Raw genomic sequence first — 19700 nt, forward strand, 5'->3', positions numbered from 1 at the left:
AAAAAAATTAACTATCTTAATGACAAAAATGCACCAATTAAAAAATTCGAGAAAGTAACGCTTTTGTACTTTACCTTTTATTATGGTTTTACGGAGAGTCATCGGTTTCGGGTTTTTGTTCCCTACGTTCCATGAGGAAAATTTTAATGAATTGTTTAAGACCATTCAGTGATATTCTTTTAAGAATTGCGCCACCCGCCACTGGGACAGAGTTCATCCATACTACCTAAAGCCACTGTCTTCAATCGCAGTGCGTTTCCAAAGATCTTCTTTGCCACATATCATCAAAAATTTAATGAATTGTCTCCGCCAGTGCTTCCTGAGGGCATTGATGAGTTTCTTTCTTCAAATGATGTTTGAAAAGAGTACTCAGTGGTAGGTCTGCTTTGGCTCTGTATTGTCATATTTTAGTTTTCTTGTCATAATTTTTGTACTTATTGTAAATCCCGGAACTTGTTGGAACTTCGATATTACTTTAGAAGAAACTATGTTGGGTTCTAAACAAGCTTGTAACGATTACACTGAGTTTTTCACCAAATCTTCTCGTATTCAGCGAAGCACGGCTTTTGATCGGGCAGGTGTTAGCAAATTCTTTCAAGCTGAGCCCCACGAGCTCGTCCAGTCAGGGTGAATAGAGAATATGCGCTCGAGATTAGTAGGTAGGCAATAAAAGCTTGTAACGATGAACCGGCCATCTTTCATTCTACTGTTCTGTCTACGTCCTTGTACTGTAACTCTACATGTAACGTGTGCTTAAAATTTGGTAAACCACAAGTTTTGGTAATCGTAGTATTTGGTCGATATATTTATAGGCGTAATCAGTTTCAAAGTAGATATCAGCCCTAGCAACTCGAGTGGCATTTAGAACTAGTTTATTCCCTTATTCTCAGTCTATTTGTAATATCAATCACACTTGATATGATAAGCAACGGAGGCTAGGTAAACATTTACAAAAACCTAACTTATAATTTAATAGTTAGAATTGTTTGTGAATAACGAATATTACGCAATAATGATGAATATAAAATCAAATCTTAAAAAAATAATTTTTCAAAACATTTTTATATTCATTCATGATGTTTGTGACCAGTACACACAATAATTATAACAAGAGAAATTAAATCTTTCTTGCGCTCTTCTTCTAAATTTGTCCATAAGTTTGCTTACTCACGAGTTTCATGTAGCCATCACCAGCATTATTTTATTTTAAATCATGATTTTCTTGATAATGGAAAATAATATGAGTTAATCATAGAACGTATAATATATATTTTTAATATACATACGAGTATGTATGTGTCAAAAGATTGTTCACGATATTTTGTCATATTGCTATATAGTTTTAAATTTTGCTTCGACTCATATACCCGGTACATTGATTGTCTAATGTAGCATTGGGGCCTTATGTCAGTAGATAAAGTTTGTTTAGGGTTTTCGGGAAATTTGCATTAGTACGATGAAACAGATTTCAAAAATCGTTATATAAGTGAGTATAAGTCAGAAAGCCATACATGAGAATGGTTCTTCCCCTATAAATTAGAGGATTCGAATATGCAACCTTGCTTTCTTAAAGCTGCTATTAATAGCGGACCTTTTAAGTCCCAATATCTCCTCACTTAGTATTCATCGACTTAACATTCTCATATTTATTTTTTAGAATAATCGATCTAACGTCCTTATCTGGTGCTAAGTGATCACGGAGGTCCATAGATAACATAATACAAAATCCGCCACCTATATCGAGCCTTGAATTTGAAGCTTCAAATTCATTGGAATAACAGCTCATCTAGAAATAGGCCGAGGTAGCATACTCATGGGGGCTTACAACACGCCGTGTAAATAATAAATTGTATTTATTATTGACACAGTTCTGCAGACTCCGCTTAGTCGGATTAAGATAAGATACTGCTATTGATCTCCATATAATATTGATATGAATGGTAATTCATAAATAGCTTACGATTAATTCAAAACTTTACTTCTCATTGATAAAATCGAAACACTTCGAAAATTTCCTACTGGCCTTATAGTGGTTAATCCTTTTTAAATGTTTTAGTGTGCAACAACATTTTTTGTTCATGTCTAAAAAAACTAACATAAATTCATAAGCAGTGAATCATTTAACTTTTAGATATACATATGTATTTTGAGACAGCTTTTATTGATATGTTAACCCACTGAATTTCTCGCCGGATCTTCTCAATGGGTCGAGATTCCGATCCGGTGGTAGATTCTGCGAAGCACTGCTCCTGCCAGGATCATGTTCTCTCTAGTCGAACCCCCTAAGCTCACCTATAAGTCGTAGCGTAGCCGGAATAGCCCCTTGGACTACCAGCGAATAGGTAGGGAAAAAAATCGCTGTTAGAAGGGTAATTTTGTCATCATTCTCCTGCCCTTCTCACCTGTCACCTGGGATTGGCGTAACATATTTTATGAAAGGTAATTTTGTATTATGTTAAAATAATCGCGATTAAATTTTTCAATTTAAGTTGCTCTGTATACCTAAATTGGTAACAAAACATTATCCTGGTGACCAGATTGTGCTTGAAAATTTGGCAGCTACATATTACATTCACAATGTATTTCTCGTACCTCAATAAACCATTAAGGCGTTTCGATTTTTTGGTGGGAAGTATGGATGAATAAATGTAAATACTTTTTAGTATTTTACATTAAGCACTGTTGTAATGTGTGTACAGCTAAATTAGCCGATCGCTCTACCTCCGAATCAAGGACCTGCTTAAAAGAATCACCAGGAATCGAAAGTGTTGTTGACAGTCATTTACTTTTACCGAAACCTGAAACCAGCAATTTCTTAAGTCCGGACACACTGAGTCATCGTGGAGGTACTTTTTTTTACAATGTAATGTAAAGCTTTAAAGTATTAAAAAACAACAAATTTAAAACTGCAACTGCCTGATTTCAGGAAATAGCAGGAGGCCATCGATACTTCCTGTTCCAGATATGGTCACCAGTAGTTTAACTTTAACAAATGACAATCAAGATGAAGAAGCTGAAATTGATGAGAGCGAAGATGAGCTAGATGACGATGTACCTTGGCGATCCCCATCAGAAAAAATTGCGTAAGCACATCATATTGCCAATTGACCCATGCCTAAAGCACGCAATTTTTTCACTATTCTCTACTGAATGTCAGATATAAATCTAAGTATATTTTAAATGAAAAAACTATAAGTAACAAATGAATAAACTGCAAGCATGCGATATAACTAGTCTGGCCATAAATACTGTTACAAAAAAACATTTATTTTTTTCAAGTTTTTCATTATTTTGAATTTTGAACACGTATATTCTTTTAAAATCTTCTTTCGATTTTGCACCATTTCAAATATTTTTTCGTGGTTATTATCAAATTACAATATGGAATGGGGTTTTACAAAAAATAGGATTGCATTGATCGCCTTGCACAAAGTGGGTATAGAGCCGTCGGACGCTTCAAAACCTTGGTATTAGCCGTATGTTCGCATATCGTATATCAAAAGATACAACAACACTTCGTCTGTCCAGAAAATATCGGAGCGGTCACGTGCTGTTAGAACTACAAAGACCGTTAATGCTGTTAAAGCCAGAATCCGTCGAAACCGCATTAGGAAGCAAAAAATGTTATCGCGAGAAATGAAGATTCCCGCTAGGACTCTCGCGTATTATAAAACAAGACCTCAAGCTCGGTGCTTATCGTCAATATACAGGACATGCTCTAAATCAACCTTTACAATTAAAAAGAGTAGATCGATCAAAACGCCTTCTGTCGATACGCAGATAAAAGGCACAGAAATATCCTCTTTACCGATGAAAAAATTTTCACGATTGAAGAACACTACAATAAGCGAAATGATAAAGTGTACGCTCACAGATCTAAAGAAGCTGCTCAAGTGGTCGGAAAGGTACAACGTGGTCATCATCCTGCGTCAGTGATTGTTTGGTGGGGCGTGTCTTAACAAGGAGTCACAAAACTACATTTATGTGAAAAAAGAGTGAAAACTTCAGTCAAAGTGTACCAAGATACAGTTTTGGATCATGTTGTGAAACCGCTCAGCAATACATTTTTTAAAAATATACCGTGGACTTTCCAGCAGTACTCTGCATCTGGTCACAAGACACAAACTACCCAAGCCTGGCTTGAAACCAACATTCCGAACTTTATAAGAGCTGAAGACTGGCCCTCATCTAGCCCAAACCTTCAGCCATTCAGTCAAGCAACTTTACATTACTTCATTAAAAAATAAATGCATTTTCATTTGTAACAGAACTTATGGCTGGACTAGGTAGTGTATCGTTTTAACCACATATTTATGAATTATCAAAGTTTTTTTGTTATTAATCTCTTTCATTAAATCCATCGCGATGAAATGAATGAGATGTTATGGCAATTTTTTTTCTTTTATAGCCTTTACTCACTTCTGTAGATACCTGACCCGGGGCTCACAAGTTGCATGAATGTCGCATAATGTAGGTATGATATTGTTTCATTAGTTGCTTTATATTTAAGATTTATATTATTGAGTTCAGCAATGAGGAGTTGATCATTGCTATTAATTTTTTTATATTTTGGATAAGAAAGCAACAAATGAAAAACTTTAAAGTTCCATAATAACTCTTCGTAGACTAACGTTTTAATTTGTTGTCAGAGCAATATTATATTACATTCGTAATACAGTAATACTCGTATAAAGATAATTTTAATGCAATATTTCAAGCTGCATTATAAATATTAACCATTTATCCGATCTACACTATTATTTAATGTATCAAACATATGCGTTTTTATTATTTGCATGTAACAAGTTGCTTATTCATAGCGCTCACTTCATTCGAAGACACAAAACGGAGAAATAATTCTTAGTGATAAATTATAGTGATCATTTCACCCCTACTAATCTATTGCAAATACATACGTTCAATGATATAAATCTAGTAAATTTTTTTATTATTTTTCGCAATCTTCGTGTGCATTGTGTTTCTGTATAACCCTGAATGTAAATCCCAACTGCACGGCCCGATCCCTTGGCTCCAGAGATGACTTCACTACAAGCAGTTTCTCCTCGCTGGCTGCCAGTGATAACGCACACAGCGCTTGGCGCAACGATTTTGCAAGGTGAGCTCGTTTTCATCGAAATGCGGTGATCAGAGTACTCTACATGTGCTGATATTCGGATTATACAATAAATATAAGCCGGCCGATAGCGACATCGTTGCTATGTGCATTTAACTTAAAGGATTCTTCTTGAATTGAGTTGCACGATTCCAGGTTAATTACAATTTCATTCATATTAATACGCATGCGTGCATAGCGTGTACATATTCTCTTTTATAATAATGATTTCACTCCCAGGTCACACCGTATTATAGAGCACGCTTGTTGCAGTATTTTAGTCAATCAGACGTTATTTATAATGGAAACAAGTAAAAAAATTGAAACAAAAACTATACAATTCGACTAGATACGTAAATACATAACATATGCGTTACGAACTTCGCTATTTACTTAAACCAGTTGTCACCCAATGATCGAATTTCAATCATAATCACTGACTTCTCAATTTGATTTATCTTTTTACTTGTAATACATTTTATCTTTTATTATTGACATATTGAAAATTAAAACATAAAAATAATTTAACATAATAATAATAATTTCTGAACAAATATAATAGCAACATTAATTTTATCAATGGCTACTAAATACAAATATAAGGAAATCATTAGATACACAGAGAAAAAAATAGTACTAAACGGATAAATTGTTTCCAATTATTCTCAAAATGTTTTCTTGGAAATACTAAAGCTCATCAGTAGGTGCTACAGAATATTAAAAAAAACCTTGACAAATAGAAAAACCTTTTGAATTTTTTATTGCACTAAAGCTCGCACTAAAATGATATTAGATGTACTATAAAAAGGTGCAAATATATATAATATAAATATATATTTAAAAAAAAATGAAAATACATTTAAGTTTTACAAAGAATATAAGTATAAAGTCCTGATTTTTTATTTAGTAAAAAAGTAAGAGCATAACGTGTATACGTGTACATATGCGTGTATTTTACGTGAAAATTAAACAATCATCAATAGGTTTTTGGGCCAATACATATTTTACGTTGTATCCATTCTAGTGCATGTAATTATCAAATAGTTTACAGCAGAAAAAAAAATCAAAACTATAATTAAAAAGGAGGACAAAATTGATTTGGGCAATAAAAATGGGCAAGCCGATGACAGACAAAAAGATGATGAAGTTTTACAACGGAAGAAAGAAGTATAAATGGAAAGACGAGATGGAGTAATTATTTTCAACAATAATATTTCAAATTACTATAAATGAGGAAAAATAAAGGGACGAGCCCAAGACGTAATAGTCAATAGAATAGTACATATTCTTATTTATTTAAAGTCGTGTGCATCAGCTCTTCTAATGTGGGAGAAGTTGACGACCATGGTTTATTAAAAGTCACAAGTTGGCGCACATTTATTCCAATCGATTTAATCAGTTAAACTTATCGACATTTTATTTTTGCTTGGAAGTCCATGAATTAGCCAGATAAGGCACTGAAAACAACGTTTTCATTGGACAACTAGTGGAAGAGAAAAGTCAACGAGACGTAGATGAAGCGGAGGATGAAGTGGATGGATGGAACTCGTCGAATACGACGAAGAACATTAAATATATCTTTTGTAATTAGAAATGGGAAAAAATTATGAGAATAGAATAAATATAATTCAAAAATTTATGATTTGGCGGTGAATTTATTTCCTGTATCAATCATGTGCTAAACGATGAAGTAACTTTATGTGAAAGTATATGAAGTGTACTACAGAGGGCAAAACCTAGACAAATTATGAAACCGAAAAATTTAAGATTATCAAGCACCATTAAAAGCATGAAATAAAAATCTACTAGCATTCGAAAATGTGATAAAAAGTGAAGATACCCTGAGTGGCACCCAAATATCGAGCTTTTTTGTTTACCCAAACTCTTTCAAATGGATAGAAAATATTTTCTGGTCAACCTAGTTTTTCAACTAGGTCGTAACCAAAAATAACATTATCGTCATCCGTAACAGATCGACAAGAGCGAGCATTAACTTTCACATCAAAATTACCGAATGGAAAAGACTTGAACCCATTTAGTGGTACTCTTATTGATTGATTTACCATTAAATTAATATTGTCAATTTTTTTCGCGGCATTTGTCCATTTCTTTTTTTTTTCTAACACTGTAATGCCGGTCTCACTTGGAGAGGTTGCTTTTGCTTTTAAGTAACAGTAAAATTTGTACTAGGCTGTGTGGGAACTACTTGTCGTTATGTGGGAGCAAGAACCAGTCCTTAATACTTTTAAAGAATCTCTCATTCGGCCCCTATATAAAGGCAAAGGTGACCGAGTTAACTGTAATTCTTACCACGGTATTTCTCTACTACAATGATTCCGAAAGTTTTCGCCAGAGTTCTCCTAAACCGCCTCAGGGATTTCTCTGAAAAGATTCTGCTAGAATCCCAGTTCAGCTTCCGGCCAGACCGTAGTGCTTGTGAGCCAATTTTCTCATTGCGACAATTGTAATGTATGCAAGTTTTGTAGTGCCACCTTATTACAAAGGGATAATTTACTTCGCTTGAGTGTCGCTGTAAACTTTAATCAGTCAAGAGTTTTTCCCGTTACCTCTGGGGTTAATCAAGGATGTGTCCCCGCACCCACACCGTTTGCATTATACTTTAAAGTCGTAGTCCGTTATGTGATACTTCCTACAGAGCACCCCTGAAAGAATCCACATCCATTTCCGTAATGATAGTAAACTTTTTAATCTAGCTAAGCTCGTAACAAACTGTGTCCAAAGGGCCGTACAGGCAGAACGTTAAATTATCATCCGAGGATCACTGGATAATGAAAGAAAGGCGAGAAAACACTGGCCAGGTCTTGGTAGAAGCCATCTTACAAAACCACCACAAGGGATGGCCAAATTCTCGCCTCCAAATCGGAGATTCTCAAGGAAATTGAGGACTTCTACGGAGGTCTCTGTACTTCCAAAATAACCAAGCCTGTCTCCGACCCAGCAGATGTCCGAGCATACTATCACGCCACTACACCGACGAGCTGCCACAGATTAGTGTGGACGAGATCGGGATGGCTTTTGAAAATCTTTAAAATGGTAAAGCCCCGGGGGAGGATGGTGTTACGTCTGAGCTCTTGAAAACAGGAGGTCTTCCTATTATTAGGGAGCTTCAGAAGCTTTTTAGCACTGTCCTCTTTACCGGTAGAACTCTAAAGGCGAGCATAGTAGTCCTTTTCTTTAAGAAAGGGGATAAGACGTACCGTGGACCACATTCACACAGTTCGGCAGATTATACAGAAGACTGAAGAATATAGTCTGCCACTATGTCTGGCGTTTGGGGACTACGAGAAAGCCTTGGACTCGGTCGAGATCTGGGCTGTTCTGTAATCTCTGCAGCGGGGTCAAGCTGATTGACGATACAGCGATGCACTAAGATGCCTGTACGATGCCGCTACAATGACCATCCAAGTGCAAAAAGACCAGACGAGACCAATCCAGTTGCGCAGAGCTGTAAGACAGGGGGATGTTATATCCCCGAAACTGTTTACAAACGCACTGGAGGACGTCTTCAAGACTCTGGACTGGAACGGACGCGGCATTAACATAAGCGGCGAATATATCTCACATCTTCGCTTTGCCGATGATATTGTCATCATAGCGAGATTGCTGCAAAATCTACAAGAAATGCTGCACAGCCATAACACTGCATTCCAACGGGTTGGCCTCGGAATGAAGTTGGATACGACCAAGCTAATGTTTAACGGAAACGTCATTCCGCGACCAATCGATGTTGATGGCACATTTCTCGAAGTTGTTAAAGAGTATGTCTACCTGGGACAAATCCTACAACTAGGTAAAAACAACTTTGATAACGAAGTGACCACAAAGATTCAGTTGGGCTGGGCTGCATTTGGGAAGCTTCGTCAGGTATTTTCGTCGCCCATGGCACAATGTCTGAAGACAAAGGTGAAAATCAGTGCGTCTTACCCATGCTTACCTACGGAGCCGAAGCGTGGACGCTGACCGTGCGACTAGTCCGCCAACTAAAAGTTACTCAGCAAGCTATGGAGCAAGCTATGCTTGGTTTCTCATTGTGAGACCGAATACGTAATGAAGTTATTCGGGCAAAAATCAACGTGATTGATATAGCTCGCAGAGTCAGTAAGCTGAAGTGATAGTGGGCTGGTCACATACGTCGCAGAACCGATAACCGTTGAGGTGGGTAGACATGTTCTGGAGTGGAGACCGGGAACCGGAAAACGTAGTGTAGAACGCCGTACTGCTAGATGGAGCAACCTGCGCAATGTAGCTGGCTGGATGCGTAGAACCGAAGGTCGGGTTCAGTAGCGAGCTTTGAGGGAGGCCTATCTATGTCCAGTAGTGGACTGCCGTAGACTGATGACGAGGCTCGTACGAAAGTGGAATCGTTTGCGTATCGTCTATGCAGAAGATCTATGCTTTGTGACAGATTCCCTAGAAGGCCTGCAAAAACTTATGACCACTTTTCGCGCGTCCTCCTAAAGTTTTGGTCTGAAGATTAGTTTCAAAAAGATGGGAGTGATGTCTTTAGATATCAGCGGTCAAGACGTTCTGTCCATTAAAGTCGGTAATGAAATACTCAATCAAGCAAGTCAATACGTACCATTATTTGAGGATAATTATAACGTCAAAGATCGACCATGATGCCGAAATTAACAGTCAGATCGGTGGCGCAACCGTGATATTTGGCAGACTGGATCGCAAGATTTTTAACTCACATTACCTGAATCTAGCTACCAAAATTGAGATCTATATCTATACACGGAAAGCGGTGCTGCCAAACATACTGTACTCTTCAGTCATAGACAGTATACCGTCGCCATATACGAGCGCTAAACCGTTTTTACCTGAAATGTCTGCGCAAAATACTCAATATCCGCTGTTCTGATCGTATTCGGAATACGGATGTACTTCACACAGTTCATAAATACTCCGGTACTAGATATCGTTAGGCATCGCTTCTATGACATTTATTTTAATTTTTGTTGTATTGCGTCTTAAAAACATTTATAGTTAAAACGTAAACATCCAAAACGTGCAACGTTTCCTAACACTAATACTAACGAATATACCGTTTTACCTCGCATTTCCGTTGCCTTGTACAGGACGAGAATTTTGTTTTAGCTTCAAATAGTAAGTTCAGAGATGATTTTTCAACACATGTAAATTAAACAAAATAGTTATGGGAGTGAGGTGATTTTATTGAATTCACTTATATGTACTTAGTCTGGCCATAAACACTGTTACAAAGGAAAACAAAAAAAATTCTATTGCAAATAACATTTATTACTTTTACAGTGTTAGTTTAATACATAAATATAAAACAATTTAAAGTATAAAAAGCTTATTCGAAGTGGTCTCCATTGGCTGCAATACAGTCCTTTAAACGTTGAGGCCAGTTATCAATAGTAGCACGCACTCTTTCCATGGGAAAAATTTTCACTACCAATCGTACGAATTGTTTTAGGGACTCCAAATTATCATGACGTTTAGAGCAAGCCGTACTCTCTAAAACTGACCGTAAATCATAATCCAGCGGATTAAAATCGGGACTAGACGACGGCCAGTCTTCAGCTCTGATGAAGACCGAAACGTTCGTTGCCAAGCAAGACTGCGTAGACCGAGCTTTATGACCTGGCGCCGAGTCTTGCTGGAAGGACCATTCTTGATTATTGAACATGGTGTTGTTAAGGGGCTTCACTACCTTCTCAAGAATGGTATCTTGATACACTTGTGCCGATGTTTTGATACCTTTTTCACAAAAGTATGGCTCAGTCACTCCTTCATAGCTAATACCCCATCAAACCATCACTGAAGTCGAATAGTGCCAACGTTGCACTCTGTCGACTAATTGGGAAGCTTCCTTAGAGCTTTGAGCATAAATACGGTCATTTTGTTTGTTAAAATGTTGCTCAATTGTAAAAAAATTCTCATCCGTAAACAAATTTTTTCTATGACCTCCCTTTGCGTACCGCTTCAGTAGTTGTTTCGATTTTACCACCCTATTCTCTTTTAAATTATCAGTTAAGAAATGACCAGTACGTCTCTTACAGGCTGCAAGTCCTAAGTCATCTTTTAAAATACGCGACATGGTTCTAGGTGCTATCTTCATCTCCCGAGATAAAATCTTTTGCTTTCGGACAGGATTTCTTCGAATTCTTTCCCTTACTGCTTTGACCACCTTTTTCGTACGAACACTACGTGGACGGCCAGATCTTTTTCTGTCACAAACAGAGGAGGTCTCATTGCACCAATTAATAGCCTGGTACACAATTATTTTACTAATACCAAGCGTATGGAGAATTTTAAAAATTGCATTTGGCTCCATACCTACTTTGTGTAATGCAATCACAGCGATTCGGTTCTCTTTATCACCCCACTCCATTTTAATATCGCAAAATATTATACAATGTATTGGCGCCAATATGAGAAAACTCAATGAGCAATCATATAAAAATGACAGATTCCAAATTCAAATGTAATATTTTGTTTAATTTTAATTGTAACAGTATTAATGGCCAGACTAAGTATACATACGTACATTGAAAAATATGTTACACAACCAAACTCACATCTTAGAAACAAATATTAATGAATGTATAAAATTATCAAAGCAGCATTGGTAATTTAATCCTAATAACGATATACTTTAAACAATAATGTTACTATTTAAGTTTAATATCTTGACCAGGAACATCAGAAATATACATATTCATTTTTGTTTCAGCTTGGTAATGAAGCCTTTTATTTTATTGTTAAAATATAATTATACTATCTGCACTTGAGTCTCTCGAAACAATAATTATTAACAAAAACAAAGAAGAAATAAATTAAGTGAGCACATATCTGTTCTTCTTTCAGAATCGTCAAAGGATTCCCGCCTGTGTCACCTTTTATTGGAGTCAGCCCAACTCTCTGTTTTCTGCTAAAGGAAAAGAAACCTCTTTGCTGCTTACAACTGGCCCAAGTCTGTGAACACTGCGCATATAGAAATGCCAAGGAATATCAATGGCAAAATAAAACGATTATTCTTGCTGCCGACTATGCTTCTAATGGAATTTACAATTTTATTATTCCGCTAAGAGCTCATTTTCGGTCTAAAACAACTTTAAACCCTATTATTTTGCTTCTCGAGCGACGGCCAGATGTTGCATTTCTAGATGCCATATCTTATTTCCCTCTGGTTTATTGGATGTTGGGCACTATTGATTGGTAAATCAAAATTTATATTATTTTATATCAGACTACAATTAGAACTATATGGTCATAATTATAATAAGAGTTAAAGTATAAAGTTGCCGTTTTTTTGGTAAAAACTATCACCATAGAATATCCAGATGAAATCTGAAAGATAAAAATGAATGTTTGAAACGATTTGATATTTTTTTTCAAGCTCTCATATTCAAATTTAACAGGGTAATATCAAAAATAAAATGGGTAACGCAGCATACGGGATTAGATTATTAAGCGCACAGGACGTTTTTGTTTCATCACTTCATACTGTGAACATCAACTTAACTATTAAGCCTCGAGGAATACCAGGAACTAAGCTAAAAAAAGACGAATTATAAGTACTGGTGAAAGCTGATCCTTTTCAAACATCTGAGAGATTTGGGTTGCGCTTTGAATTTAATTGTTTATAAATGTATACACAATATTAAAATAACCTAAAAACTCGAGAAACTGGGATATTTATGCTTTCATAGACTTTGTGTGGTCTAGATCCCTTCTTCTACAGCAGACGCGCAAGCGCAAATGTTTTACCTCTTACAAAGCGATAACATTTTTAGTCTGAAACGGCAATTTTATCCTTTCATACCCTTAGCGCGTAATTTTATTAAAGTTTGTTTTAAAGTTTTATTTTATTTTTTAGTATAGTTTAATAAGATTTAGAAAGATTTTTTTTTAAACTTTTTAAAATCTTTTAGAAAGCTTTTTTACTATTTACTTAGATTATTCTAATGTAATTTATACGCGCTTTATGTGGTATTTACTATCCTAATACAAAAATTTCAGCTTGGATGATCTGCTTCGAGCTGGAATAACATTAGCTGAAAACGTTGTAGTTGTGAACAAAGAGCTATCAAATTCTGCTGAGGAAGATAGCCTTGCTGATTGCAATACAATTGTAGCAGTACAGACAATGTTCAAGTAATTTTTTTTTTATTACATAGAGATATTCGCATAAATCGTTGTGGTTGCTATTGCGAAAAAAATAAAGAAAGCGAATTATAAATCACTACGATCAATGGATTATGCATGAGCGAATAAAAAGAGTTAAAGAAATAATTTTATAATAAATAAATGTTTTTTTAGGTTCTTCCCTTCAATAAGGTCCATAACAGAACTATCTCAATCATCAAATATGAGATTTATGCAATTCCGTGCTCACGATAAATATGCTTTACATCTTTCTAAGATGGAAAAGGTAGGAAATACAGTATGTACATTACAACTACGTATTTTTTACAACTTTTCTCCTGCATTGTAATTAACGTAATTAGTTAGGTACACAATTGAGAGTTCTTTCAAAGCGAACAGACAGAAATATAACAAAGAGAAATAGATGCTTCATATAGTGCTATTAAGCAATTTGGTTAATTAAGTTCTCTTTTTTTTCAGCGAGAAAAAGAAAGGGGCTCACACATTTCCTATATGTTTCGATTGCCTTTCGCGGCCGGATCAGTTTTCTCTGCCTCAATGTTGGACACGTTACTTTATCAAGCCTTTGTTAAAGATTACATGATTACTTTTGTGCGACTATTATTGGGAATAGATCAGGCGCCCGGATCTGGATTTTTAGCGTCGGTAGGTTGACTACTAAAATTAAAATCTAAAATTTGTGATCATTAAGCTTATTGAAGCTCTGCGTTATATTAAAACTGTCACGCGAATGCCTCTAGTTCTAAAATTGGTTGTATTCCATCAAACCTTTATTATTCCAAGTTATAAACCATTAATAGAAGCCCAAGCGAAAGGAATCAGATTGTATAACACTATTATATTGACAGATAAAAATTACCAAAGAAGATATGTGGATTCGTACCTATGGTCGTTTATACCAAAAACTATGTTCGACCTCATGTGAAATCCCAATTGGGATATATCGCACACAAGATACAAGCATGGCCGATGCATCTCACCACGTGAGTATGTCGCAAAGGACTTCGTCAAACTGGTTTTGGTCACGCCTTGCGAGAATGCGACCATCCCGTGCTTCGGTGAGTGGGTGAAATCCTCCTCAAACGTATATTTCCTTAAATACAGTCCTTTCTCATATTTTCACTGTAATTTTATCTGACCATCCGATCATTTCATTCTAACAACATGACCCCGAAATATATTTATCTTGACTTGACTGACTTCGACTTACACATTTTATTTTTTGGACTGTATTTCGGGTTTTCTGCCATAATCCCGAGTCAATATGTACTTCACTTTTCCTGAATGTAATCTACTTATAAAACTTTAATATCTTAAGCATCACAATTGTGAAATGTATTTACTTAGAGTATTAATGTTTATAGCATATTTTATAAATCTATTAACACGAACTTTGTCTTTAAAAACTCACAGCTTCAAAATATTTTAACAAATTGCAAACAGCTATGCAAAAAGTGGTAGGTGCTTTTTTCCTTTTTTTTAATCTCAATAATAATATGAATTATTAATCCGTTTTTGGTGATTTTTAATAATAATAAAACTCGATGATCGCAATCCCGCAATTGTAATACATATAGTGCATGAACTTTGAAGAAACTGTAGAACTTACCAAAGAGTCACATCTTACATAATAATCATTTATATGAATCATAAATTGAAACATTTAATTCAAATACAACTCAACACTACGCACAATTTCGATGCGTTTCAATATATAAATATCTGCAGTTACATATATTTGGAGGTATCATGAATTTTTTTTTACTACTTGTACAAGTTTAAAGTTGCACGACCAAAAATCTCAAAACGCTTACTGCTTGATGCATGCTTTTTTCATCTGTGGTAGTTTACACACGACTCATCTTATTTTTTGTTCAAACTATAATACAAATTAACCAAACTTAAGTAATATCGAAACGGGGTAGTTTTTTGTTTTTTTTTTTATAAAATCATATTTACATTTCTACTTAAATTTCTCAACATTTTTTGGAAAATGAGAAACGGCACTTGCAGCAGGAGGAGCTTGATGGAGGAGATTTCCCGGCGTGCGGGCGTCAAGAGGCAACTAGCTGCCTTGGTGGTTGCTACGGAGAACGCACGCCGGTGGTAAGATTATTATGAGCCCTTTCATTTAATCCTCATATGAGGGCAAAACGCAAAATACAGTTTTCTATAGTTTTGAACTGTGTTTTTTTCATATAAAAGTTTCTTCTCAAATATTTTATTTACAATAATTAGGGGTAAATAGTTGATGCTTTTAAAAAAAAAATGCAAATCAAAAGATTCTATTTTGAATAAAATAAGGAAATCGATTTGGTCAACAGCTATTAACATTTAATTAAGGATCAGTCCTGAATAAACTACCTCGACTCTTTATTAAGCGTAAAGGTCAAAAGCTATAGTTGAATGTAAAAAAATACATACATACAATACCTGGGAATGATTTGGCACTAGTGGTGACATTTTAGAGAGCTTTTAGTGCACCATTAATAACCAGAGAACGAACAATTGCAGACGGAGTGCTTGTTATTTAGTAACTGACTCACTTAGATGTTACAGATTCATTCAGATACTCGCCATTTGCATAAATCTTTATAAATACATTAATGTGCGCAACAATAGTGCAAGCTCAATCAAGAAAACAATTGGTAGTTTTAGTTAAATATCCAAATCCAAATCAAAACACTTCTTGTAAAATATTAAATTGTTAATTCAAGTTTCATGTGATGATAATGAATGTGCATGATGTTCATAGCTGGTATGATACCAAAGTGATGAAATTATTAGGCCGTATTTAGAATTACTAACTTATAAAAAAAACAAATTTGCATGTTGTTGATCTTTGGTCACATCGTAGCCTTGAAATGTAATTTGATTTAAAAAGAAGTATAATAAAAAAGTATTGTTTTAATTCTATACCTAACAATTATTTTCCTTTACAGTACTCTACAAGTCTGGCAGATGAAGCTCGCGACAATCACATTCAGCAAATTGAAAGAGCTGAAATAGCCAACTTGGTTCGTTCCAGGATGGAATCTCTAAATCTAACTGGGGTAGATTACGATGATGTAAGCGAAAAACGAAATAGTTTATCTTATGTCATAATCAATCCAAGCTGCGACTTAAATTTGCAAGAAGGAGACATCATGTGAGTATCTATGTATATAAATAATAATAAATATCGGTATGTAGGTCACTTTGATTGTCCTCTATGCGTTTCTAAGCCAATATATAATTTTAAAGGAATTTAGTAATTGATGCTGATACTACAGGGAAATTTTCTGACATAGTACCATTAATGGTTTATAAGTTAGAAATTGTAAATCATTATGAATTAGACAGGTTAGTCGTCGGGTTAACTTAATTTTAGCGTTGAACTAATCCATGGACCCCGAAAAATCTCACTAACATCAGTGTTGAACCCATGAAACTCATAGCAGAAGTGGCATTTCAGTTGAGAGTTCTAGTAACGGCTTTAATTAGACACTGTAAGATGCGACCCACGTTGATCACAGTGAGTGGCGGGTTGATTGCTCCACACCTTGTTTTCAATAACAACGAGACTACAAATGCGTAGCATACCTATGCAGAGTGATGGCATTGGTGTTTTATCTAGGGTCCTCTACAATACTTCCTAACATACTTTAATTATATATTTTTGCCTAATCAGGATTGAAAAAACTAATTATTCGTTTCAGTTATCTTGTGCGCCCTTCTCCATTTTCTGCACAAAAAACATTTGAAAGGCATAACAGTCGTCGAAAATCAAATATAAGCTTCTGTTCTCAAGCCTTAATCCAAGCACAGGGAGGGAGCAGACGAGGTTCAGGAATGGCAGCAACTTTTGCTCAATCACGGGCTCCACCTCTTTCCACTACCAAGGCTAATTCGTTGTCTTTACCCGATAGCCCAACAATCATTACAGATTTCAGAGGTCGCTCTAATTCACTGCGTGTAGTGGATGATATTTTACTACGACGATCAAATTCTTTACGTCAGGGCATAAGCGGAACAGGATCCCGACGTCGCAAAAGCAGTTTAGAAGAAATAGGCATATCGCACTTCAATTCCTTGCTTCAACATCAGCAGCAACAGCAGGAGCAAGATGCTATAAAATTAGGACTAAGCAGCATTGGCCTAAGAATTACACCACCGGAAGAAACTCCTCGAATGGCTTTAGAGCCATTCCAGGACATAGCAGCAGCACTACCATCTACATCAGGTGGAGTCACCATGCCAGTCAATGTAACTCCTGACCCACAACATCTTCAGGGTACAATCGTGTGATACAACCTTATGTGGGGACGACGACTCAATTCCGTTATTAGAAACAAGTGGACTTAAATTGAAGTTAAGAGTTAACAATCCGCAGTCTTACTCAACTAGGTCGTTACCTATAAATTGCCTCTTTAAACAGAAGACTTTCTATTGGGCACACGTTTAAACGTAATTAAGTCTGTTCGAATCAACTTTATTTCCGATCATTTCTAACGATTTTCATATGCACACGAAAGGTTTATTCAACGTGACTTTTATTAATCAAGTAGCCTTTCTTAATTACTTACCCAAATCCTAGCGAACAACACTTGAAAATTATTAGAACAACACTGATATTAGAGCAGAGACTAACAAAATATCCAATCCTTTATAACTTAACAAACTTCGTGTGTAATAAAATTAGCTTAGGCTGACTAGTTGTGAAATCACTCATTGATTAATAACTATACAATGCACAATTGTAGGTTTCATTATCATTCCAATGTTAATCGCCTGGTTTGTTTACCAGTACAAGTGTTAACCGTACCAAATCACTGCCCAACAATAATAGTTTTTTTATGGACGCAATTTATGTCAGTATTCACATAAATTTACAGGATGTATCGGAAACGTTTTCGAAAATTAAGACAGGAAGCATAGCTGGTGATTCTTAATACGAAAAAAGGGAAAAAATCGTTCTACATTACATAATGTATTTATTTTTGTATTGCACGCTATGTAACTCGATTAAAACGAACCTACGAACAGAACCTATACGCTTTCTGGGGCGTTTGGCAATTTTGTGCCATTTATTTGCAAGTTTACAAAATATGCATAAATTACTAAAAATTTAAGTAATGATACTCGGAATGTAAAGTGAATAAACTAAAGCGAATGGTATTTATGATTCCATTATATTCCTATTTCAATTTAGTTCATTCTCGTTTCGGCTCGTTTATTTCTAACAATAGTTAACATGAATGACGATCCTAATGTCTAATCAGTTTCGATATTTGTAGTCCGGGTAATAAATACAGATATAGTTTGAAATTTTCATAATAATTTACTTTATTCGCCATATTAAAACGGAGTTACTAAGAGTATAATCATTAAACATCAAAACAATCATATTTATTTATTTAAAAAACCTCAAATTAACAGCATCTTTTCAGAAAATAGAATTTATTATTGCTTTTGGACAAAAATTGTCGTATGGTAATTTCATAGGTATGCGCCTAATAATAATCGTCCACTCTTTAACGGAATTGATTTCCGTTTCCACTTCGTGATATGTTCACGCAAGATTTTTCAAAAAGAGCTTGTACATACTTTGTGAAATAGGCCACGCCCGAAACGCGAAAAAAGAGCTGCTTGTCTTAAGAGGGATCAATTAATTGATAAGGGAGCCATCTACACAGCAATATTTATACATACATTAATACTATGTATTCTCACCAAAATGTTATTTTACTGATAATGGCTATTCAGTGTCGTGCGCACGTAAATTTTAGATTTTTAAACAGTATTTACTCCAAATTACGACTTCGATCGTTATTATATTCTGTTTGTTGAACTATTAAGTAGATATCAAATTGGAAAAATCATTCCTGGAAATATAAAATTAGAATTAGAATGGGAATACTATTATACTTAGAAATTTAAAAAAATAAGTAACGATTAAACTTAAATATTACTTTTCTCTAGATATAATTGACCAAATAAAAAAAATAAAAATATAAAATGCATTTCATGATACAGTACTATCAAAACTATGTATTTAGATGTTTGATCATATTTATAATCAGCCCTTACTTAGATTGTATGAATTTTTATTGGTAATAAATAATACGAGAATTACAATATAGTGTTTTATTTAAGCCACATATATGATGGAAAATTATGCTTTTTTGGGCCGTGACCTGAACTTTCTACGTTGTAGATAATAATGCCTGTGGAATTTCGGAATGCCTCGCTAGACCAGAAAAAGCGTGTCGGTTCGAAAGTCTATACACCGCCAACCGGTCAATCTACAACAGTTCTCTGGGCTGCGATAAGGACGCGCCTGCGTGCTTCGCAGTATCCGCCCCTTAAAGTCGCCTTCAACAGGGGGAGGGCTCTTTCTACAGGGGCCGGAACTGAAAAAAGCTTCATCTGTCTTCGGTGATAGATC

General features: G+C 35.3%; 1 protein-coding gene across 2 annotated transcripts in view; it reads left to right on the forward strand.

Moving 5' to 3' along the window:
• The window catches only part of SLO2 (slowpoke 2), an 83212-nt gene extending 63830 nt beyond the window's left edge, over positions 1 to 19382 (forward strand). The window contains exons 14-24 of one of the 2 annotated variants that reach the window (XM_089729706.1): positions 2700 to 2846; positions 2927 to 3083; positions 5036 to 5116; positions 11972 to 12322; positions 13127 to 13261; positions 13427 to 13538; positions 13733 to 13918; positions 14122 to 14331; positions 15287 to 15379; positions 16216 to 16421; positions 16972 to 19382. In XM_089729706.1, coding sequence (XP_089585832.1) covers positions 2700 to 2846; positions 2927 to 3083; positions 5036 to 5116; positions 11972 to 12322; positions 13127 to 13261; positions 13427 to 13538; positions 13733 to 13918; positions 14122 to 14331; positions 15287 to 15379; positions 16216 to 16421; positions 16972 to 17560 — 2267 coding nt within the window. In that variant the 3' untranslated portion in view covers positions 17561 to 19382. Of the gene's footprint in view, positions 1 to 2699; positions 2847 to 2926; positions 3084 to 5035; positions 5117 to 11971; positions 12323 to 13126; positions 13262 to 13426; positions 13539 to 13732; positions 13919 to 14121; positions 14332 to 15286; positions 15380 to 16215; positions 16426 to 16971 lie in introns of those variants that run through there. The other variant, XM_089729709.1, reaches the window with a different exon arrangement.
• The last annotated feature ends 318 nt before the right edge of the window (positions 19383 to 19700 follow it).

This window comes from Bombyx mandarina, chromosome 01 (genome assembly GCF_030267445.1).
Source record: "Bombyx mandarina strain Sakado chromosome 01, ASM3026744v2".
Taxonomy (NCBI): domain Eukaryota; kingdom Metazoa; phylum Arthropoda; class Insecta; order Lepidoptera; family Bombycidae; genus Bombyx; species Bombyx mandarina.